Below are 25,749 nucleotides of genomic sequence, written 5' to 3' on the forward strand. Positions count from 1 at the left end.
GATAACTGCGCACGGAGGGGCCATGCGCATGCTTGTAAATGAGTAGCGGCGCCAGGCAATGACATCACATTAGCTCATTAGCTGCGACTCGTCCAAGCTTTTGCTTGGCCAAGGATATATATATATTTGCTTGGACTGACTATGAGTTGTTTTTTCTAAACTAAAACCTCAGTATTCGGGTTTTATTGCAGCGTTGGCACTTTGCAATAAATAAGTGGGTTTTGGGTTGCAGTTTGAGCACTTGGTCTCTAAAAGGTTCGCCACCACTGGTCTAGAGTCACTGGTACGGTAAATGGGAGAATCAAGCCTTAAATAAGATATGTTGTCAATTTTGGTACCTAAGATATCAGGACAAAGCTTTCTTGTTCAGAGAAATTCCTCCCTCCCATCTAGAAATGTCTCTGAACAAGAATTTTTGTATATTTGTCACAGTGCCAACAATATTGCATTATATTATATAGTATAATATTAGGAAAGTACTGAACTAGCCTGGATTGCAGATACCTGACTGAATGAGAAAGGATGAGCTGACCCATATCAATTGTGTCCAGACAGTTTTGGGTACAGCACCAGCCAAAGCTTGATAAACAGGGAAGTGTTTTGCCATAATCAGCAAGGACCGCATTTTCTTTAGTTTCTTAATTCTACAGTCCCAATTTTGAGTGCTTGAACAGGTTCTCTGCATAAACTGTGAAATCTGTTGGCATAGTGCCTACATGCCACCAAATGTTCTCCCGACCTGTATGGAGAAAAGTATTCTTGGCTTGGTATTGAGAACTCCCTGTTCTTGGTCCTTGATGACTTCAGTCCTCATGTACTTCTCATGGAAAATTATTACTTAGTAATATTAAGCTTATTGATGTTTCCTAATTTCTGTGTTTCAGGAATGAAGAAACAGTTCAGCTGTTCTACCCTGAGGACTAATGAGTCCAACAGGTTTTTCAAATAGTCCCTGAAGAATTTCCTGCTAACATGCCTCCCCTTTCAATGTCTTAATCCATCCCTAACCCAGAGTTGACTGGTATGATTGGCATGAGTACTTCAAACTATCTTTTAATTATTAACTAATTTTATGTATTGCCATAACTGAGACTCAAGGCCCTGGGGAGGTCCACTGAAGCTCTTCCAAGAAGCAAGTCATCTTCTTGTCCTTCCTGGCTCCCAAGAATACTTGGTTAAATCCACAGCAGCCTGTTGTGGCTTCAAATTAGCTGCATATAAAATCCGCACTATCATCACAGTTACTTGTGCCAACAGACGGATAAGGAGATGTGTGATACTTGGTTCTATGTATCTCTCAGTGACTACTGACCATGTTCTTCTGCAGGAATAGAACATGTTGGAATGGCTATGGTCATTCCTGGAGATAGTGTTGAGGGACTACTGAGGCAGTGGAAACCTTGAACCATTGCTTGGAGACTGTGAGACATGATATAATAGGAGCACAAACTGAACCTGAATCCAGATAAGAATGGACTACTGCTGGAAGCGCTACATCTTGGCTTGAAGATACAGTTAGTGTTGAATTCAAGCTCTAAATTTTATTTAAAACCAATTTACTACAGATTATCAGCAAATCTGTTTTCCATTTGCATATTTTAAAAATATGAGGAATGGGCTTAAATTAACTGTGACAACCCCTTGGCAATTTGAATTTTACTGAATAATTATTACTCCTGATAGAAACCTAATGAATATGTAATGCCTACCAACCCAAACCAAATGTCTACTTATTTGGATGATTTCCTACAAAGCAATTTTATTTTTCAGCTAATTACACTGCATAAATTCAAGGATTATCAAAGTAGTATTTGGACCTGTTTGTCTAATTGGCATCATATACTTTATACTTATTTAGAACTGTTTGTGTCTACAGAATGCTGCCAGAAAAGAGGAAAACTGTGTCAAAGTCACACTGCTATTCTCCATTCTCTGCTATTGCTTGAGTGTTTTTAGGTGTGTCTGTTAGCTTCTAAATTGCCAGACTTCAAAGGGGAATATAAAAAAACAAACTGTCTGAGAAGCAAAGCTTGCTTGCTCCATAACAACAGAAATTCAAGGTCAAAGTAGCACAATATAAACCAGGGATTGGAATGCAAGGACTAATTTCAAAAGCCTGCTGCAAACAATCAGTTCAGATTTCCTGCAAGAGCAATCTCTCCTTCTTGTTAGATGGGAAGAGAGTCTTTTTGGGGGGAGGGGGAAAGAGAGAGAGAAATAAGGGGTGATTCTGCCCACTTTGGGCTCTGCCCACTACCTCCACTGGCATCAGCACTGTCCACCACCAGTATGCAGCTCTATTGCCCCAAAGCAATGTGGCCCCCATCAGAAAAATGCTTCTCACCCTTGATGCAACCATAGGAAGACTGGCTGCAGCCCCACCCATGCTTTTCATTCTCAGTATACTAAAACACAGACCTGCTCAGGATCTTAGTGGATAGCCTGGTTAACTGAAAATCACAGAAACTACACATGACCCCTATACAGGTACCAGTTTGAACTCTTTCATATCTTTGGGGCCACATTCCAGTGGCACGTGGGAACAGAGGCAAAAAAGAAGGCCAAACTACCACCATAGTTTAGCTTAAAGCAGCTTTTTCGAGAACAACTAAGCCTTATCAGAAGCATTTCAACATTTGGAATAGGAAAAGAATTCCATAAATGCTGGAAAGCCACCAAACAATTGCTGGTCACAACCCTGATATATTCATTGCCTCACCACACCACATTACAGCCGCAGCCTCTCCCATGAATGAGAGCGCTGCTTAGAAACAACTCTTAAAAACAGTAACAGCACAAATAAGGCCAATTCAATTCTCAAGTTAACTTAGTCCAGAGGAAGTTAGTGCTTCCTGATTTCCCAGAGTCCCATTTAGGTCACATACTGACCACATTCAGATTTCATGGTAAAAAAAAAAAAATAGTAAGAATGTGTTGCAGCAAGTGTCAGGTTCATACATCTCATGGGGTACCTGTGAAGAAATCAAAAGCTTCTGCTTTTATTTTAGATTACCCTAGTTTAGCATTATATCCAAACCTTAAACTATGGCTAATCTCCGTACTTGATGGAAACAAACCAGCTTCATAAATCATGATCTGAAGTTTGTTTCCATTAACCAAAGTTCTGTACTAACTGTAGTTGTCATGTCATCCACGCCTGACAACTTACAGATTCCGCTAACCATGGTTATTGGAATCACTAGTTGTTTGGTTCAGATCATATCAGAACTGCCATTACTGTGGAATAGAAGTCAAGCTTCCAAACCAAATTCAAATGTGGCACTCAAAAAACATGGATGCACTTACTCCGAGACTGAGATTTCTGCAGCATGGCAGACCTGTCCCTAGCTAAAAATGGAATTTAAAATAGCAAGGAAGGTATTGTTAGAAGTAGAATGAAAGGGCCTGAAGATTCTTCTCCAAAGGCCTACAAAAATGTGGAAACAAGGAAGAAGTCAAAACCTACTTTGTACACTTTGCTTGCAAAGCAAAGCCAGGAAAGGCAACACATCTTTAGAGGACTTAAATCTTCACAATGAAGATTAGTGATGCCTTACCCCCTGTGCCTTTTCCCCCTGGCAGTCATCCTAGTGGGAGCAGGGAGCAACATTTCCTCTTACACCCTTCTGACAATTTTCTTCATTTATTTGTGAATACATGCACACTTTCAAACATGACAGCACAAGCGTCACATCACTCTAATACAGATGCAAACTGTGTTTTGAAGGACACAAAATGGGTAACACACATCTTTCCATATCCTGATTATTTTGTTGGCACATGGGTATACCAAAAATGTTTCACTTCTACTTCTTGAAATTTCATGTAAGACTCAGCATGCATACCAATCTGAACTGGCAGACAAGACAAGCTTTCCAACTGAGCTGCCAGCGAAATCCCTGGGACCATCCTGGCAGGCTGAGGGAATTTGTTAGATCCTTCAAGATTTACTGTGAGAATCTAAGGACTAAGCTATGTGCTGCCTCCGGCAGGCAGACTTGCCCAATATTCATAGCACAGCTGGGTGTGGAAGACTTGGCAGCTTGGCTGCAGTTAAAATGCCAACCTTTAGGGTGAAGAAACTTTATTTAATACCATAACTGGAGAAGAGACACAGAGAATTTGCCAACATTAAAGCCAAAGTGTTTATCCAGTTAAAAGGATATGGAACACAATAATGATTATTCAAAACTCTGGGGAAGGTTCTAAGCAAGGAATATTGACTTTGAATTTACTGGGCATGATTTTCTGTCCTTACCAGGTAAACAGGATATATACTGGCATTAACATTATTAATGTTTAGGTAATTTACACCTAGATTTCCTTGGGGAGAAGTACTGGACAGAGAACCAGCAGTTAGCACAATGTGCTAATAGCAAAGAAAGCAGGCCTCCTGTCCTCCCAAACCCACCATTTCCTATCTTGTTTAGCTCTCACTATTCCTGTTCTCACTGACAAGTGAATTAACTTCTTTGAATACTATAAATACAGAATATGCCTGCCTAGGTACTTATGTAAATATGAGACATTCTTTCTGATCACAGTACTCTTTAGCCCTCCAGTACTCCTTAGCCCTGGACAGACATTTGGGCTAACCACAGCGCAGCTGAGGGTCTAAAATAAGAAGAAACATTTGAATGTGGGTTAAGCAGATGTCTTATACTTTTGCCCGATTGTCTTCAGCATTTGTATTTCACATATGGTGGGAGGGGAAGGAGGCCCGCAGAAGATCTGTGGAGATTTCTGCCAAGAACTAAAGAGGTCCATAGGTGGTTCCCTGTACAGAGACTTCTTGCCTGTGCCATCACCTTATAAGCTTGAATTACCAGTTTAAAAGCATTGTTCATAGAAGCCCTGAATATAAGGAATTCCATAGTGAGTAACCTGGCACTGAGGCACAAGCTGAGACAACAGGTTCCTGGCAGTTAAGTGCTTTAAGCTAAAATAAATATACTGGCATTTTGATCCCTCCCTTGGAGCCACTGGTCCTCCCCAGTACTGGTATGCGGTCCCTGAGATATTCTCTGAAATGGAATTGGGCCCTCAGCTTGAAAGAGGTCCCATGTCACTGCTTTACAATGTCAAGGGATTCCATGGATGTCGATGCTGGGCTTCTCAAAAAGCAAATCGGTGTGGAAAGGCCTCCTGAAGAAGGCCTTGAAGCTTTGAAAATTATTGGCTTATGTACAAGAGAATGTGCACACATGCTCTCACATATTTATGTGCTAATTATCAGCTGAGGCTCTGCTCTGAAAATCTGGCTGCTCAGTACAAAAGGGCCTTTTTAGCATTGGCATACTTGCTGTGAAAATCCCTCCCCAGAGAGGTTTGCTAGGCTTGTCTTCTATTAGTTTTAGAAGAAAAATTATCTTTAGTATGATAATCTTTAGTATGGTAACCATCTGGAAAAGTTCCTTTATAAAAGTTTCTAAGGTGATATTTATGGCATGCTGCTGCTATAGCTTTTTAATATCTACAAGTCTTGTTTTGGAGTTAACCCGAGAGCTTTGCAGAACACTGTGCCTGGGTATGTATTTTTAAAACAAATAAACAGAGACATTCCTCCAGTGGTCTGTCACAATTCATTTTAGCAAAGAAAGAAAACCCACAATGAGGGTAAGTAGAAAAACTAGTAGGACTACTTAGACAGGAACAGGGTTGATTCTTAACACCTGAGATTTGCAGGTGCCAGGAAATTTTGTTGCCTGAGGTGGAGCAGCAAATGATGCCTTACCCCTACCCCACAAGCAACATGCACAGAACCTGTGGTCAGACATGCTATTTTGGTACCCACAGCAAAAAGTTGCATAACTGTGTTTCCTGGCCCTGGACAGCAAAACTGCATATTAATAAAATAAATAATGTGCTGCCCTTTCATAGCTGCCTGAAGTGGTGGCCTAACTTTGCCTAGTGGTAGGATGTCCCAATTCCAACTGGTCCCTGTGTAAATACCTTTGCTTTCTTGTGTGTAAGTGAATGGCTACCATTTCTTTTTATGAGTAAAAGAAAAGTTCTACAGTTGAGGACAAAGACAAATCCAATCAGCTGCATGGCCCAACCCTGACTCCAGAGCACATATACACAGGTCATGTACACACTCAGGAGTTCTTGCAGTACATGTGCTTCCTCCCTCCACATATAAAAAAAGGTAAAGGTAAAGGTTTCCCCTTGACATTACGTCCAGTCATGCCTGACTCTAGGGGGCTGTGCTCATCTCTGCTTCCTAGCCGAGGGAGCCAGCATTTGTCCGCAGACAGTCTCCGTGGTCATGTGGCCGGCATGACTAAATACCAAAGTGCACGGAACATTGTTACCTGCCCACCGAAGTGGTACCTATTCATCTACTTGCATTTGCATGCTTTCGAACTGCAAGGTTGGCAGGAGCTGGGATGCAGCAACGGGAACTCACCCCATTGTGAAGATTTGAACCGGTGACCTTTCGATCAACCAGCCCAGCAGCACAGCGGTTTAAACCACTGTGCCACCTGCAGTCCCTCCACATATACCTCACCCTTAATTATGGGTATTTTGCTAGTAAGGAAGCATCAACAACGGTACCAACAATCCATTCTTCTCCTGCTCTCATCAGTTAAACAATGACAATCTACCTCATTTCTGGGCAATCAAAATTATTAACTGAAGCAATTCAATTATTTTCTCCCCCTATCCCATCCCACCCCACCTCCCACAAATATTTTAAAATAACCTTTTCAAAATGAGAATTGGTGACTTCTAACAGGTATCCATCTATAAAAAAGAACAAAATTCCAAAGTAATCCCAGAAGCATCTAAAGCCATTAACTTTCTGCTTGCTACTCATTACAACTTAACAGAATGGGCAGTTTGGTGCATGATAAAACCAGCGGATTTTGCCAGTGATTTCTATGCAGTCAAGGTTGCTAATATCTGTTACTTGTTCTTTTTCAAATGACTAGAAACTAATTTGTTTGTTCTGGAAACAGTACACATGAATAATTAAATGTTTACTTTTATTATTACAGCATAGTACCACTTACTAAAATTCAGGTAAGCACTAAAGGATGTTCCCCCTTCACAAAGTGTATATTGCATGAAGGGCCAACATTTTTCAGAACTTGATTTTTAACAATCACAGGAAAATAAATTAAAGGCTAGCAGAGTCCATTGTTGGAAGCACTGTATAGGGGAATAATATAAACTGAGCTTGACAACCAGAGCAAAACAACTTTTCCTCTGCTTCCTTCTACTTAAGATATACTTTCAGAAGCTACAATGTTAACTCCCTTTTCCAGATGGTTTGTGCCTATCTATATGGAGAGCTTCCTAAAGCACCTTTTAAGCTTCCATTTTAATTGAGTGCTACCACATCTGGGATCCCCACTGTGTTCTGCTGCCATGTCAGACCCGAGGCAAACAGAGAGGCCACAGCAGGAGGGATATGCATATGAACAGCTCCTTCCCATCTTGGCAGAGCTTCCTTTGATCTTTTCCTTCATGGTAACTATCAAGATAACTGCCTTGCAGGCATGTTGTTGCATTTTTAAATGTTACATATTTTTATTTAGGTCTTTGTTTCTTGTTTGCAAAGCAAATCTTTCCTGCTCTGTCTGTCCTAAGAACATTTACATTAGATTTAAGCTGCTGAGGAATCCCAAAGCAGCTCATCCACACTATCTGCTTACAATTCTCCTTCTCCCCAATAGTGATGCGTAACACCCCACTCCTGAAACTCTCAGTAATACTCCATGCAGTTGATGAAGGAGGCTACAGTTCATGAAAGCTTATGCCAGAGTAAATGTATCTTCAAGGTGGCACAATACAGCTTGTTATTTTGCTGCAATGCACTAATACAGGTTACCTCTGGAATTCCATTCTCTCCAGTTTCTCATAGTTCATGGTTATTCCATATGATAGCAGCCATGCAATACAAAGTCCTTCGTGCAGATGGCGCTGTTTCACCATGCTTCACTTTGTCCAAATAAATTAGGTGATAAATAAGCATCAATCCTGCTTTGCAAGAGAAAAGAGGCAGGAAAGCTGCCTGAAACTGTCATTCCATTTCATTTATTCACTTTACCTGGGTCTGTCACTTTCAGTCACACTACTATTCTGTATCCCTCTCCTTGCTGCACCATCAGTACATACAATTACTTCTGTCATCCCACATAAAGGAGATTTGAAGGAAAGAAGTTTAACTCTGTGGTGTTTATTATATTGCTGAGCCAGGAACAAGTTTTTAAATTATTTTTTGTTTAGTACTCTACATTCTCAGGTTCCATAACTTCCAAGCATGAGGAATTGTTTATCTCCTGAGCGTACATGTAGCCACCAGAAGCCAATGTCCCATGCATTCACATTTATTTCTGTAGAGGGGATGGGGCTGTTTTGTGGGTGAAACTTTTTACATGGGTTGCTATGCTCTTTTTACTTGAGATGAGCAGGTAAGAGCTTCTAAACAACAGAACATCATATGTGTGTGCTGGAGTCACAAATAAGAAATTAATGGATCATGTGGCAGTTTCATGCAAACATATTATGAATACAGTTTGCTTGTGGAAATTCACAGATTTTCAGCTTCTATCAGCACAGTCTATTAAATATTCAGAAATTCTTACATTCAATTTAATATTCCCTTCTTCAAAGAAAACATTTTTATTAAATATTTTCATCATTATGACTATAATCAATAAGGCAATTTTTATCCTAATCTTCCTCCTCTCCATCAAAGTAATTTCAAGTCAATATATACATATCTTGATCAATCATTTGTGTATTCATTATTTTATAAACATCTCCCAATTACCTCTGTTGTGTGCAATTTGTATCATGCAGTGTTAATAGCATCAGTGAACATCTCCAAGGTAATACCATTCTCAGATTCGAAAACAAACTTAGTGAAACTGATTTTGCTTCTTTGAAACTGTATTCTTTCAAAAAGGAGGTTAATAAATAAATCAACCAACCCAGAATGCACATTCAAGGCAGTTTTGTGTTCTACTCCAGCTTTATGCCCACCCCTGTAATTAGGACCAGGACAGTGAAAATCACTGTGGGCTCTCCCACACCTGAGGCATTCAGAATGCAGTGAGACAACCATATGCCAGGGATGCTTCAATTTGGAGCTGCACCCAGTGGCCTTATAGGTCCCTCCCAAGTCTTTTAAAAGCATAAAGGCCCCCAAGCAAAGGTCCCCAACTGCCATTTAGTTGCAGGCCCTCTGCCATGTTCCTTTTGTTGCACTACTATCTTTGAAAGGTTTGTACCAAAAGAAAATGCTCTTTCTGATAATACGTTTTGTAAAATTAAAAGCAGAAAAAAGACTACGCCAGGATAAATGGGGTTGTATGTCTCTTGTCATCAGTGTCTTCCCAGGTAGCCATAGCAGTTGCACAGGCCTCCCACAACAGCAGTCTCACGGTAACCAAGACAGAGAGGATAAGAGAATTGGATTTAAATATTAGCCTTGAACCACACAGCCAGACTACTAGACAAATGTCAATGTGGAGAGGACAGGATTTCACACAGAAGATATAAGCAGTGGAACATACAAGTGGTGAGATAACAGAATGCAGCCTTACCCCCATGTATGAGTAATTGCCTTACCCCCATGTATGAGTTTCTGCAGAAGACTGCACATGATGTGTGATAACATTTTTATGACACAGTTAACCATGTTATTCTGTGGTAAGAGAACATACCTTAGGATAGTTTGGCTATTTAGCTGGATTATGTCTCTGGAAGGGCACCCTTCAATCAGCCCTTTCTGTACAAGGACTTGATTCAAAATGGGTCAAGAGACTGAGGGAGCTTCATGGGCTTAGGATCCCTCTCACTCTCTTCTCTGGTTAGCTCTAATTATGGTGCAGCATTACATCTATGTCAGTGTTAGCATGGTTAGTTTTGAAACCAGAGATTAAGACGCTATGTTACATTCAGACATGTTAGATGGAAGATCCTTTATCAGTTCTGCCAATATGCTTACTCTTCCTTAAAAGTAGATATGGGGGCTTTAAGTCTGATCAGAGTCATGGTGGGGTGGGCAAGTGTTTAACCCTTTTTTATGCCATTTTCTCAGTCTCAATTCTCTCGCCCTAAAAATTGTTATTAGTCACACTGGAAGGGAAAAAAACACTTTAGAAAGGTGGCTTAGATAGAAAAAAGAGTTAAAACTTCACCCTCCACCCGCTGCTATTCCAATCAAATTCAGAGCAGGCTGATGCAATATGTGGCTGAAATAAAGTAAAATCTTAATATAATTAGCTATTTTAAACAAATTATCATTTTCTTTGTTATCTGAATCTTTATTGAATGTTCTATATTGGTAATCAATCATGTTCTTTATTATTAGAGCAAACAGGATTTAAAGAGACCTCTGTAAAATTAAATTCTTCATTGGTGAGTTTAATTGAACACCCCTTTTGTCTTCATATGCAAATATTCATAATTGCAACTGCAAATTATAAATTAGGGGAAATTCAAGTTTTCTAAATGCAAGAAAAATATAAAATATATAATCATGTGGTATATTAAATGATAAATATTTATCTGCTACTCTGTATGCATACAAATATAACAGCCAGTCCCCTTGGGATAAATGGCACAGTTTTCACAATGGAAGCACGGAACATGCCAATATTTTTTCAGAGCTTAAATCTGCATATAGCAATACTGTAGAGATAACTAGAAACAGTCTCCTGAATAATATATCAATTAATTTTAAAGCCTTCAGCTGATTTTAGCTGGTTAAATAATCTTACATGTTAATATCTTGGCAGGACAAATAATGAAATATTAATCAAAGATTATGCTAATCAAAAGTTAATTGCAAACATTCCACAACAAAGGGAATTAATTAATATATTAAGAATATTAGCCTGCTAAGTTATTAATACAGAGGAAAAATTAGATTACTTTAACATTGTTAATGTGAGCCTCACCAAAGATAGTAATCGCTGTACATGCTTAATTAAGCACATATATCTATACTTTGATATGGCTTTCTGCTCTACACATTGGCCCACTGCTAGTGGGCATGAAATAGCATCTCACATCTGGAAACCACAAACTATATGAAGAGGAGCAATGTACCTACCTAAGGCTTGCTGCTCTGCATGTGCACTTACGGAGCAATCTTATACTGGAGTCTCACTGGAATTATACTGTGGTCACAATGGGGCAGAGATCTGAGTGGGATGGGGTAGCAGCAGAAGGAGCAGCACACATGCCAAACCCTCTAGCGCCTCAGCTCAAAACCAGGGCTGTCGATGGTATGCATTTTCCTCTGAAGCTTATTTGGTTCCTAAAGGCACCCGAGTCAGGCACTGACTGCCAGGACAAAGCATGGGGGAGGATATAACTTATATACCACTCACAGTACATGACCATCAGTATGAAAGTACCAGTGGATAGAATGTGCTGCAAGGGGGTACAGTTCTCTGGGCTAGTGTCGTATGTCTTTCGAGCCCACAATAGGGAGACTGTGGTAAGACAAAGGAGCGGGAAAGGCTCCTAGCACCCCAAAGAAGCAAGCAAGGTAAGGGAGAAACATGTTACAGCAGGGGTCTCAAACTCGCGGCCCGTAGGCCAATGGCCGGGCCGGGCGGGGCACGGGGAAGGGGCCCTGCGGCCTTCAAAGTGCCGGCGGCGCCCGGGCCAGCTGCGGGATGAGCAGCCCACCCCCACTGCGGTGGTGGAATACTTGATGCGGCCCAGCCTCACCCAGACTCTACTTCCAGCGGCCCCCAGGTAAGTTGGGTTTGAGACCCCTGCGTTACAGTGACTGCAACTGTCTTCCCATGCCCCTTGTCAGATGTGAATACTGTGTCTTAATTGAACTGTACTGCTCTAATGCTCTTCCACTCACTACTACACACATGTTCACCCACGTAAAAGTAGGGGGCAGTACTCTCCACATGCAGGGAAGGTACCCCTTCCCATTGTCGGGCAAGTTATCTGTTGGCAAAGCCATGTAGGCACTCCATGTGAACCAGTGCTACCACTCCGACCATGACTTCCTTTGCTCTGCCCTGGCCTTCTTCTCCCAGGTGCCCTCATTGTGGATCAGAGGGGAGAACCACGCTGGCAGTCACTATCCTTCACCCCACCCCACCCCATCCCAAGGGAAAGTTTAATGGGGGCCAAGGTTTAGCTCCTGAATTATTTTCCAAGAACAGATCTTCAGCTCTTGAACACAATATGAGCTCCTCTGTACATGTTGCTGTTACTGCTGTTGTACTCTCCAGTCATCTCCAACTTAAGGAAACCTTTTGAATGGAAGCCCTACTCAGCTCTTGTAAATTCAAAGTTATGGCTTCCTCTGAACATGTGCAGAATTCATTTCAGTCACCACTCCATAGCAATTGCCAATTAGGGTACATTTTCAAATTAAGGGACTTACTTTTAGGCAAATATCAAACTTTTCCAGTTATCATTCTCCACTGTAAGTGAATTCACTTAATACATGGGAATGGAAACATTTCTGTTTCCTATCTGTTCACATAAATTACTCCCATGAGTATTTATACATTTAGGACTGCAACCCTAATAGTTACGTGTGAGCAAGCTATTCTAAAGCTAGTAGGACCTGCCTCTGAGTATCATTACTTGGCAGCATGTGAAGGAAGGCAGAGCCAAATTATGGGAACAGGACAAAGGGGATGGGATCAGTGAGCATCATCACACTCTCTCCCTCACATGTGTCTAATTCTGTGGTGGGTGAATGCCTGACCAGCATTCCGTAAGACCTTCTCTACAAGATTCTACCAATTCTATTCTTTCTCAGGGCATCTCTGCGAACAACAACTGAGGTTATGATCTCCAAAGACAGCATGCATGTGAACTGACCTTCATAAGGTGCTGGTTTATCCATTTTGTGAATGTTTTCTTTTGTACTTTGTCCCGCTCATCTGAGGAAAAAAAGAAGAAGAAGATCTCAGTATGTCTAGAAATCGCTTCTACTGATTTGTAGGTGCTATGTTGAAAAATCTCACATTACTTCTAGATGAAAAATAGAAGGTGCAATTAATAATTATGAACTCATTTGAAAGAGCTGTTACAATTAGATATTAGAAACCCCATTGTTCAGCAAGTCGGAGAGACAGGGAGTAACTGAAAACCAAGTAAGCTGATTGAATGAAGTGAAGAGACTGTGTCTGAGTTCAGCTTCCTCACTGTCAGGGCAATACAACAGTGGAACCAGCTGCCTAGAGAGGTGGTGGGCTCTCCCACACTACAGACATTCAGAAAGAGGCTGGACAGCCATCTGAGTGGGATGATATAACTTGGTGTCCCGCAACAGCAGGGGGCTGATGGCTTCATGGCCCCTTCCAACTCTACTATTCTATGATTCTATAAGTTGAGTTACCCTAACTATTTATTTCTTCTTAATAAGCAAATTTGTATCACACTTTTGTATCAGTTCATATATTCAAGATGGTGAATAACAGAGATGATAAATTAGTCCATTAAAATACAAATTAACAAAATTAAAAGGATCCATATCACCTCTAGATGAAAACCACTGCTGATTTACCATATTAGGGAGCAGGCATGCTAGAAGATCTGCTAAAGAACCAACTTTTAGCCACATGCTGAAAGACAACCAAGGACTCGGCTGGCTTCCTTGGGAGAGGCTATTTTATTTTATTTTATTTATAGATGGGGTGCAGTAAAAATGCCCAGTCTCCCATGTCCATCTGCCAAACTACAGGTTGCAAAGAGGCATAAGTAGGGCCTTTTTCAAACATGCAGGTATGGGAGAGAAAGGTCCTTAAGACAACCTGGCATGAGGTCAGTCAGGGCTCTGAAGCTAAAAACTAAGCAACACCACAACAACCATTTTGTTTCTGAGTCCAATTTAATCTAGACAAAATAATGTTGACATTACACATTCTACCTTCTTGGCTCTGGTCAAAAGTCTGGGAGCTGCAGACATTATAGCAGGAACATAAAAACCCTTTAACTGTTACAGCTCACTGACCCACGCTTCACACTGGATTTAAGCTGCTCTTTCCCATGGCCATTTTCATCCTACTATGCACTGCTTGTTCCTTCTCTTATCTTCCTACAGACACAGGAAAAGCTGCTTCTGTAGCAGCTCTGCTTCCAGCTATCCCATGTCCATGTGAGTTCTTTCTCATCCCTAAATTAAATCAATACATATATAAACATAGCAGTGTTGCCAGACTGCAAAGCAGAAATTCCATCTTTACTTCAAAATTTGCAGAGGAAACGTGAGATTAAATAACTTGGACTTTCCCTCCAGTATTTCTTCCCAATGCAATTATCTTCCTCCCTTTGCAACCTGGACTCTCAATGTAAAGTATGAAAGGAGTGGACAAAAGGACCAATGGGGCAGGAATATGTGGAATTTGCCTCATCTACTAATTCCTCCTTTACCAGTTTGACAGGAGAGTAAGAGTTAACTGGTACTATCTTCAAGGCATGCTGTTGAAAAAAGTACCTGTGAAGAGTAAAGGTAAAAATTTTCTGTATGTACTAAGTTTATACTCTGCCTTTCCTTATGTAATGTTAACTGTATGCCTCTTCCGGGTTAGTAACACTTTTATTACTGAGATGTATAGTATTAATGTTGCTCTATTTAAAAATGTAAACAAGCCTTAAAAGACCAGCTTTGCAGCAGGCGTCTTCGTTTTTGAGGGAACTTATGTCTCCCAAGTGTACCCTGACTAGGCAGCTGTGTTGTTGCACCCAGTTATGCTTCCTGAACTGCCACTGCAAGCAATTACCTTCCTTTATCCCCAGGACTCCTCAGTAGAGTTGCATGTTCCCAAGCTGATACCACTTTGGAACAATCACAAAACTGAGGGCCCCTTTGGGAGGCAAGGACTCCAAAAGCAGGGGGAGGGGATCTTGCCACAAAAGGGGGATTTAAGGTCCCCATTCCACAAGCAGCAATCTCAATAGACTTGGAAGCAATTAGAGGCCAAACTGACAACGGTCACGTGCTTCAAAGGAATGGGGGAGATCAACTTCCTTCAGTGGACTTCAGGGAGCAATGAACTGGGTAAGCACCTGCTGCACATTGCTGGCAGTTCATCTCCCCATGACCATTGTCCCACGCAGGTTCCCCATAGCCACTTCTGCATAACTGCAGTGGTAATATACTTAAAATAATATTTTTTTTACAAGTATTTGCAAAATATTTGTTCAAAGAATTGTTATATAAAGAAAACTCTGGCAGCTGCAGGAAGCTACTCCAAGGAAGCACTGTTTCAGCCTGGAGGGATTGTTCATAGCTGGCCATACGGGGATTGTGAAAGCTGGCCTGACAAGCAGCTTTTGTGAAAAGGGGAAAAAAAGAACACTCAAAATGACAAAAAAAGCTACAGCAAGCAAAAATGGCAGGGAGTGGAGGAACAGTGTCCCATGGGATGCTTGTAGAAAGACTGCAGCAAAGGAGGAACGCCCTATGCAATATATGGGTGATCATATGTTAGGAGCACTGCGGGGAGGAAAGGTTACGGTGTCATGCAAACCCACCCATTGCATTAGTAAGGGTAGGTCCAGGGTGGCAGAGCTGTCTAAGAATGATAGTAACTCAAAGTATTTTAGAGCAGGGCTGAAAAGTCCCAGAAAAGGATTTATGAGAAAAATACTTTTCTGGAAACCAACCCCAAAATGGGCAAATTTGCTATCACATTTTTCTGGTGGTGCTGCCCCCACCATCCCACCCAAACACACACAGTTCCCTGGAATATTTGTGTGAGACACTGTGGGGAATACAAATAGGCTTATCACAGCAAACATGTTTCATTGTTAAATATTCATGTACTCACTAAATAGTCACCAAGGTCATATGCCGCCTTAAAGCTGCCTGGCCACTTTTTCTAATGATAAACCTTCCCCAACAAAACTACTAGGAAATTCATTGGGTCTACTGCTGACAGAAAACATTTGGGAATCTTTTTTCTACCCCCATTCCATTGCCCTCAAATAAGGTAAAGTATATAGGGAAGAGATTTCTGTTCAATCCAAACATATTTTCAGTTTTTCAAATCATTTTAAGATTTGCTATAAAAATAACACATCTCCTTTCAGATTATAGAATTTACACAAATTTGGTAATTTTGCAATATTCCTCTTAACACATATTAAGGATGCTGCTGCTCTGACAACAGGAAACATCAAAGGCATTATTTTGTGTGTTTAAAAGAAGGATGGAACACTTTAATAAATCTTGTTCTTAATGACTTTATTTTAATAATAAGTTATAGACTTGGATCAGCCAACACGGTACTTCACAATCAGAAACTGAGAATAGATTGTCACTGAACCATGGGTTGCCATTGAAACATGGGTTACTGTGTTGTTCGAACCCAGTCAAGAGAACAAACCGTAGTGACCAACCCACATTCACAAGATAACAACCAACCAAGGAGTATTTTCATAGGTTGTTTGTGGTTAACAAGCCATGCCTTGTTAGAGCAGCCAGGTTCAGCCATTGTAACTCATGCTTGATTATGAACTCATGCATTTAAGAACAACCCACAGTCAATATTCAATCCCAGAGTGGGATTACACTGATGTCTGAACCCACAGCAAAGAGGAATATTTACCAAAGGAATATTTACTGTCCTTCCCTTTCCCTCTGCAAACTCCCTCATGAATCTGCCTGGGAGTAGAATGCCCTCCTGCCAACAATAGGGAGGAGAGACTTATGCATACGATTGGATCATATGACAAGTCAACTGCATCCTCCCATGCCCTATCCCAGATGGTTCAGAGACCCTGGAACTCCCAAAGAAGCTTTTCAGAAGTTGGGGGCTGACAAAGGGAAGGAAGGATGGGAGACTTTCCTTCTACAAATTTCCTTAATTGCATTTATCTTAGGATCTAAGAAAGTATCTTTCCAATCTCAGTTTTATTCTACTAAAGCATGGCCATGAAGTATTATCAGAAAGCTAAAGCTCATGATACAGAGCATCCTTGCTTCAGAAGAACAACGGAACTCACAAAAATAACTGTAAATTCAGTTCTGATGAATTTGGTTTAATGTGTTCATGTCTGATTTTAAAATGGAATAAAATCAGACATGAACACATTAAACCAAGAGGTAAATAAATACCATATAAACCAAAAGAGCAGTAACACTAGAGTTCCAAGAGAAAAGGTCTTTTTTACACTGCCATCCCACACATGTCTACTTAGGAGTAGTACAACTGCATTTAATCGTACTTTGTCCCAGATAAGTTTACAGGGGAGTATATACTGAATCTTCTTTAAAAGAAAGTAAATACATGCTTGTAACTCCAACAGCAAGTTTTACAGCTATTCTTTTCTAAAGCAAAATTGTAACATTAAAACACAAAATGTAGCACAGGCACTGTCATACCAACCGGTATCATACAGTTCTGCCAATTCTGTACTGCATTTTAATTCTACTGGTTCTTTATTCTGTTCCTGCTTGTGACCAAAGAACTGCCCCATTTTTCTTGGACAGGGTTGGAGATGAGATTGGACCATGTTGCTAAGCGTCTTAAACATTTCAACTTCAAATTAGAACTAGGTTTTGTTGTGTAGGGTGTGTGCGCGCGCATGCATGAAAACAAAATACTTCTTGAGGAAATGGTTCCTCCTGGTAGAAAGAAGTAGGAACTCCATTTTTTTTAGGCGTACATTAGCAGTCACTAACCTATATGGCATTTCTTAATAGAAATATTGCATGAAATGACTATTTTCAGTTTTAGTTTTACATGTCACTTTAGACCTTATTCTGCTTGAAGTCGTGTTTTCTGTGCACAGACAAGTACCCAGTGCACTGCAAATAGCACCCTGATGAATTAAAACCAGAGTAGGCAACTTGTGGCTCTCCAAGTCTTTTGGAATGCAACCGCCATCATCCCATCCCACTGTTTCTGTTCATCAGAGCTGACAAGAGTTGCACTCCAAAACATTTGGCATACCACAAACTGCCTACCTGTGAATTAAGAGGAAAAGGTTGCATATTATGATTATGGTGACAGCATTTCCCTAATTTCCAGCTACCTCACAGTTCCTGGTAGTATTTATCCAGGAGCTTAACAGTTGATTAACATTAATCTTTTGGATAATCAGGAAAACAGATTAGAAGCTTGCAGTTTATCATTTCCCCAAACCCAGCAATCTACAGTTTGCTCTCAAACAATGGTAGTTTCAAATTCTGGTTTGCAGGCAAATTCTAGTTTGACACTAACCAGAATGGAAGCCTCTAATCATTACCCCAAAGGAGAAGGAGAAAGGGGGTACATGGGCCCCAGGTTTTCTTCTACTGCTGTACATAGTGGCAAAGCATTGCTTATGATCTTGTGTGAATGCAGCTAATAGGCAAGCACCTAACAGACGGTAGTACATGGCAAGCGGGCTACATTCAGATCACAAATTCTGCAGCCTGGCTTACAAGGAAAAAAACAATCTTCTAATGAAACAGCCTGGCCATAGATCACTCTGATATGCAGAATGTTTAAAAACAGCAGCTGATGTAATCATATGAAAAGTGTGCGTTGGCTTAACAACATTCGCCATGAAGTGGAAAGACTAACTAAAGTAACAGAAACCACAAGTATCTACCCTCTCTATTTAAACATGTGGGATCTTCTCAAATGACAGCCTAACATCAACTCAAGCACCAGAGTCAACTGCCACCAACATAAAAAGGACTTATTTGGCAAATGCTAGTAGCCAGCATGTGCCCTCCCAAAAATGGTATTTCAGGCATGTTTCTTCTCCACTACTGTAATGTGCATCAACCCTACAGGGCTGTTAAAGAAATGTTTCGTCCAGTATTTCCTTTGCAGTCACATGGCAGAAGTGAGGATGTGTGATGTGCCTTGCAGTGAACCATTGGGAATGTCTGTAGGGGAAGGAACAAGTCACCAGGAAGTGATTTCCACCTGCCGTTTCCCTGTGGAGAAACTTCCTTTTCAATGTACTCAATACTGAAGGATCAAAAAACAACACTGATATGAACACATGACTGCCGCAAACAAGTATCCTGTCTGTGAACTGATTGCATCCTTTTTCTGTCTTCCTTTAAAAGTAGTGCAAAATTATTGCTGTTGTGACTACTACTATAAGTACTGTAACAGGACACAATACTGCTAGAAATAAAGGTAGTAGTCCTATCCCTGTATGCTGAACAATCATTTATCAGGTTCTAAGCTCCTATCACACTCTTGCATGACTAAGAAACAAAATCCAGTTGTGGATTATGCAGATATGAGTAGGCTTGAATCTCAATGATTGGGGTCACTGGGAAAAGTCTTTGTACTCAGCCCAAAAGTACTTCCTATAGCACCTCTTTTTTATCTTCCATACAAGTGACCAGTTGCAATTTGCTCCTGCACTTTGGGGCATTATTTGGGTTAATGAGAAGCAAGTACTTGTCCTTGAATCTTCATCAATTGTAATGGGGGGCATACTAGGATTACAAGGCTATGAGATCACCACAGTCTCTCTCTAATCATTGGTGTGCTGCAATGAGCATGTCTTTGCATGTGCAGTACATCAGGCAGGGAAAAAGGGTGGCTGAGAGACCCAAGGAAGAATGGTGAGAGGAACTACCATTACCTTGCCCTTACATTAAAAACTTTAAAGAGACAGGTACATTTCCAGATTGAAAACTGTGAAAGGAATGCCATGTGTCTGGCACATACTGCACAGAACTGCAATGCAGACCTCACACATCCTAATCATGATGAGCACTCTCCCACTGTTTAATAACTCCAATATGCAGTAACATTATCATATGGTTACAACAAAGAAGCCAGGAAGTTGCTATTGCCCATTTCACTCTACAAAGAATTTTTATTCCTTTAATATTCCCATGACCAAAAATAAAACCTGATAAGGTCTGGTTTCTCCTACCACAATGCAACACATGCTTCCCCATTCTGTTGTAAAATGTGGGACTTCACATATTACTACTGCAAGTAGAGAAGTGTGGACTGCCAGATTCCTAAAAGAATAAAGGGGGGAGCGAGAGGGAGAGAGCAACTGAGAGAGTGTGAAGTGTTGGACTGCCCTGAAGCTCTAAAGACCAGGAACTGATGCCAATGATGAGTCACAACCACAAAAATAAGGTAAGACAAATCTTAATAAGTAATCCATTCATAAGAAGTTTCTCTTGAGACTTGAACAGTATTTCCAAAGGAGAGATAATACAAAGCTGACTGCCCACCAGAGTTTAGGTATGGTGCTTAGAGAGACCAATTTAAGGAGAATGTGTGGGCTGGAGGGGAAGAGAGGTTCCGGCTGAATTACTGTGCATTATGTTTATAGTCTCTTTTCTGCTTCCCTTCCTTTTGTGGGAGTTTCCAATTAAATCAACTGGAATGAACAGCTGCAGAAAATGGCTAGAGGTATTAGCCTTGCACCAAACATGCATTCAGGGGCCACTTTTTAGAGCATAATGACTGCATTCAGCAGCTCTCCGACAGGGCAAGCACAACCATGGAAGTTCTAACAGCATACTTTGAGGGACAACAAATTAACCACTTGGTTTCCCTTACTATTATTTCTTTTTTTGGAAAATGCAATTAATTTGGCTCAGTCAATGGTTCCACTATTCCATGGATGGATTCAACATTTAAATACAGTAGCAGCCACAAGAACTGAGTGTTTTGCACATGGGTCTCCAAAACACAAAGCAAAAGACCACACACATAGAAACCACCTATCACTCAGAGATCTCTGGCACTCTCAGAACAGCCTACTAATTGTCATTATTGCAAGAGGGATGGATTTATACATCCAGAAACCAGCTATTTGTATGTGAGACTATAGGCTATTACTAATGAAGCATTTTCCAGAGGGGCATTTTCATGTTTGTAAATCAGCTATTTTTTCCACATAATTATTTTTATAGAGAAAAACTGCTTGGGAATGCATTATATTTAAGTGGTATACGAATATCATAAGCAAACAAACATATAAATGTTAAGTATTTTCATGAATTACAGCAACTAAAAATAATTCCACCAGGGTCACAGAAATGCCTCCAGCAGCCTCTATCTTCCTGCAGTTCCTAAAGAAGACACAGCAGAGAGAAAATGTAATAAAGTCACATGTACGATAGGGTTATTAATGCCAACAGTATGTTTGGTGCTGTACAAAACACAAATTCTAAGCACATAGGTCACAAGCTATGCTGGAAAATAGAATAAGATGTCAATAAAAAAGGAAATGAGACTAAAGCTGGGGGTTAACTGGTGTCAGAATAGGAAAGGAAAGAAAATAGAGGATAAAGAGGAACCCAGGGTGGTGGCTATATGACAATGCATTTCATTCCTTACAAATACATACAATGACTTAGGATGGAGTTTACTGACAACTGAACAGTCTAACATCATAAACTGTATTACTACACAGTCCTGCAGAAGCATGGTTAAATCAAAACATGTGTTTAAATCCAGTGTGTAGGCAGGCTTTTAAGGTTAATGAAATTAGGCTTGCTATGAAGATAAGCAATAGGAACACAGAGTAAAAGATCATTTGCAGCCATAATGGTAATATTTGGGCGGAAAAGAAACCCTGCATTGGTTCCTCAGTTAGTGATCAAAAATGTTTACTGGGTTGAGGAAGACTTATGGGTAATGGGCCACTCAATGTGAAAAGACAGGGACATGTGGGAGTGTGGTGATAGCTAAGCATATGGAATGGGATTTTCACAAAGACAAAATCCTATTATTAAACTCCTTTTCTTCAGCATGTGAAAAACCTGAAAAGGTGTTGACAAGTTCTAAGGTGGTCTTCTTCATCTTGATACCTTCTAGATTTATTGGACTACAGCATCTGAGCAGAGGGTCCTGGGAACTGTGATCTAGCAAATTTGGGCATGCTAGACTGGGGAAAGCCATGTAAAACGAAGCTGCCTTGGTACTGGTGAGTGTCAAATATTCACTACTCCTGACACCTATATGGTATCAGTGACACTGGCTGCCTGGGCATTTATGGGCAAATTTAAAATGCTGGTATTGACTTTTAAAACTCTGAACAATTTTGGGCTGCTATGCTTGGCATTCACCCATTATCAGCCTGCCCACCAGCTGAGAGCTGCTTCCAAGACCATTATGGGGCAAAACAATTATTCTGGTAGGCACAAGGGAAAGGACTTATTTGTTGGCTGCCCCACATTTGTGGAAATCCATTCCAACTGTGATTTGGCAGGTTCCATCATTACAGACCTTTAAATAGGTATTGAAAGACTTCATGATTTTAGGAATTTTACCTGGACTATTGTTACTCTATTCTGTGTTGCCATATTTTATGATCTCTGTTTATTGGGCTGAATATTATTCCATGTTTACAGTCAGCTGCTGCTGTTCATTTGTATTGTTTTAACTATGCTTATATTGTTATAAATGTATGTATTTGTGTAAGCTATCTTGTAAATGTTTTCTACAAGGTGAAATAAAATTTAGGAAATTAAATTAAAAAAAACCAAACACATCTAGCATTTATGCTTCCAGAAATATTTTTACATTAGAAATCTTGAATAATGCTAAAATGAACAGTACCATATTACTTTATTTCGATTTGGTAGGTGAATAATAATATTAAGAAAATATAAAAATGTATTTGGTTTGTTCTGTTCTTCAACAATCACATTCTGCACCATTGGTCTTCTATATATATATATGTGCACAAAGCAGTACCCAGCATTATGTCACAATCAAGCATGACCGAGAATGTGTGACACTGAATGACCAAACTCTCTTTGACAGTGACCAATACAGGGAGTGAAACACAACACTTTCTACAGGTTCCTGTTTGTCATAATGACAGGTATTTTGGTAGTATTAATGAGAATAGTTTTGAAATAATTTATATTCTTTTATATGTTTCTGTCCATGAATGACTGAGACAGGACAGGCTCCTCTTCCTACACAACTATGATAGGAATACAAAATTCTCTAAACAAAATTCCTGAAGTTCAATGACCCCCTATGGTATCCTCTTGTATTTGCTCACACCCTCCCTTCCTTGATAAAATCATCCCATTCTTCCAGCCCACTAGTTATTGAAGGCTTGTTACAGTCATGAATTTGAATATTAAAGAACCACAATGAATTTGGAAGTGACTCCTAGAAAGCTGTATTTTGCTTTCAGCAGATTTTCTCCTTGGTTTGATAGATCTAGGTCTTATCATAAAAAAGGCATGTTAAGCACTGCAAAAATTTTCACTTTAAAAACATTCTAATGGAAAGAATTTTTACATGTCATATCAAAACTCTTCAAAAGACTTTCTTGGGCTGTCCTACATGCAGTTCTCTGAACAGAAAGTCTTCCCAGCTACAGTCATTTTCTTCTTTGTTTTTTCCCTCTTCTAGGAGTTGTGCAAGCACGAAGTCCAAATGTGAGATGCACAGAGACTACAAAGAAGAACCCTAATTCCCAGAAAAGAAAATCAATGGCAACAATGTGCTCTGAGAGATTGACTGCTGAGCATCATGACACCCATTTCTAAGTTTTATTTTTGAACTATTTTTATACTTTTTTATTAGCACCTGGGCAGTGATGTGGGTTTTCTGGAAAATTTTTCAATGCTCAAAATAATGTTATCTGACTTAGCAGGTTGTTTGACTCATTTTCACTCCCCAACACTTTCTCCCTCAATATCTTATTTTTAGTAAACAGAATTGAAATTGTAATGCATGTGAATTTTAAGTATAAATATAGCAAAAAAATTTCCCAATAGCTACAGAACAGCTGAACTGAAATATTTTCTTAGGAGACAATTAAATTAACCAGTTTAAATGTTCAAATATTCAAACACATTCAAAACAGGATTGGAAATTATTTTATTTGAATTTTTGTAAAATTATAAAGAATATATATACACACTTCCTTTTGTAGTTTATTTACATTTAACAAAACATTACTTCCAAAAGAGCACAGTGCTTTTAGGGTATATTCCCAGATAGAGCTGATATATCTTATATCAACATCAAGTTCAATTTTCTTTTGTTGAGGTAACCATAGCATCTTCCACTTCACTCACTGGATGAGTATGCACATAACAGCAACCCACTGTGGGAAATCAGCAGGATGGGTTTTTGCTAAGTGCCAAGCAGCAGATAAGCCCAACAGAGGAAAGGGCTTGCTGTGGTTTATTGCTCCCTCTCCCCCACCTCCTTCCCTCTCAGTCCTTCCAGTGGCCTCCTGGGGGCACCATGGAGAGGAATGAGGCTCTTCTCTTTAGCAGTGGCAGTCACAAGCTAATTTTAGCTTGCCCTAGCTGTCATAAAATCTCTGCTGCACAAAAAGGGCTCATGCCCAGAGGCACTGCAAAAAGGAAGAAGGGATGATCTGGCACCCTTGCCTACTGCTCCACAGGAGACCTCTGGAGTAGGAGGTGGGAGTGCCTGGTGCACTTTCAGGCACAAGGAGGATAATCAGTTGGGCTGATCCAAAAGGTGCAGTGCTGCTCAGTTGATTCCCCTGCTCCTGCCTGAAATAAAGTCTCTTGATCAGGGAAGGAGGGGCTGAGCTCAGTGAGGATCCTTCCATCTCAGCATGCCCCCACCTAGCCCAGGGCCCCTTTTCCTGCTTCTGCCGCTTGAGAGAAAGTCACTCAATGCAGGAGTGGGGAAGTGGAAGCCTGGGCTAGGCAGGGGCATATCAAGAATGGAATATCCCTGCTTAGTCCAGGTTCTCCATTCCCTGATGCTGCTTGTGTAGCTCTCTCTCAAGCAGGAGTAATCCGGTGTGGCTCTTTTCACATTCTTAAGTGAAACAAACCCTTTCAATTTAATTTCAACTTCAGTTTATTACTGAAGAATGTAAGCAATAGAGGGCAAATACCCCATGCCTAAGTCTGGTTCAGACAAGGCATGACTCAACTGGACTGTGCGCAGGAAGGGGTTGCCATGCCTTATTTTACATTTCCCTGATGGACAACAGAGGACTAGGGTTTGTCACTGCTTGTCTTAGAAAAATATCTTATACAAGTTCATATCCTGTATTTATCCCATCTAACATTTTTATTCCTGTACAACAACCCAGGCAACTCTAGAAAAACACAGCCACAGATGCAGGGGGGAAGGTGTTCATGGAGAAATATAGCACTGGAAAATTTTCCGTGCCGTATCACTGGACCTGGGATATTCCAACCAAGTGAAGTAGGAGCCTCTAGCTGCTGCTACCTTACTTTCCCATGAATGACTCTGGGCATTCCTGTTCTTACTTATTACTTGTTCTTTGTGACAAGTGGTGCCAATCCATGGCAGCCAATTTACAGTTATGCCTACAGCAATTTCTCAAATTGCCAAACTTGTCTACAAGCTTAAAACATTGGCCACACCTTAGCTACAGGTTTGGATTTTTAAAGATTAACCCAGTTGGTTTCATTTCAACAAAATGCTTAATTATTATTTAGAATCATTCTCAATCTCAGGTGAAGAGCATTGTGCTAAAGTACAACTGATCAGGTATCATATCTTTTGGTTGAGTATATTCCCCCCTCCCCCTTCTTATCCTTTCAACCCCATTAGATGCCAAGAAAAGGAAGAGAAGGCTCCTGTATCTTCAAGTATCTGTGGGGCAAGCAAAAGTTTCATCAAATGCATTTTGCCAGGCAGGGTAAGAAAACTGCAACTCCAAAACTTCCCCTTCTGCCCAAGTATTAAATGACAGGGGACCCTATATTGCTTTGCATGTGGTCGTCCTCCGTGGAGCTCACTGAAGAATCAGCAGTTGAAGTTACGAGACTCAGCTTTGGACAGAGTGACAGAAATACCATAAACAGCTACATTTCTCTTTTTCCAAGACAGG

The 25,749-nt window shown here is 40.4% G+C and overlaps 1 protein-coding gene across 28 annotated transcripts in view; it reads right to left on the reverse strand.

Annotated features, from left to right (window-relative positions):
* Window positions 1-25,749, reverse strand: part of DST (dystonin) — a 370,183-nt gene that overhangs the window by 234,330 nt on the left and 110,104 nt on the right. For all 28 annotated transcript variants that reach the window (XM_044421565.1, XM_044421571.1, XM_044421551.1 and 25 more), the window contains one exon: window positions 12,823-12,884. In XM_044421565.1, coding sequence (XP_044277500.1) covers window positions 12,823-12,884 — 62 coding nt within the window. The remainder of the gene's footprint in view (window positions 1-12,822; window positions 12,885-25,749) is intronic.

The sequence above is a fragment of the Varanus komodoensis genome, unplaced genomic scaffold (assembly GCF_004798865.1).
Source record: "Varanus komodoensis strain SLA01 unplaced genomic scaffold, ASM479886v1 scaffold12, whole genome shotgun sequence".
Taxonomy (NCBI): Eukaryota; Metazoa; Chordata; class Lepidosauria; order Squamata; family Varanidae; genus Varanus; species Varanus komodoensis.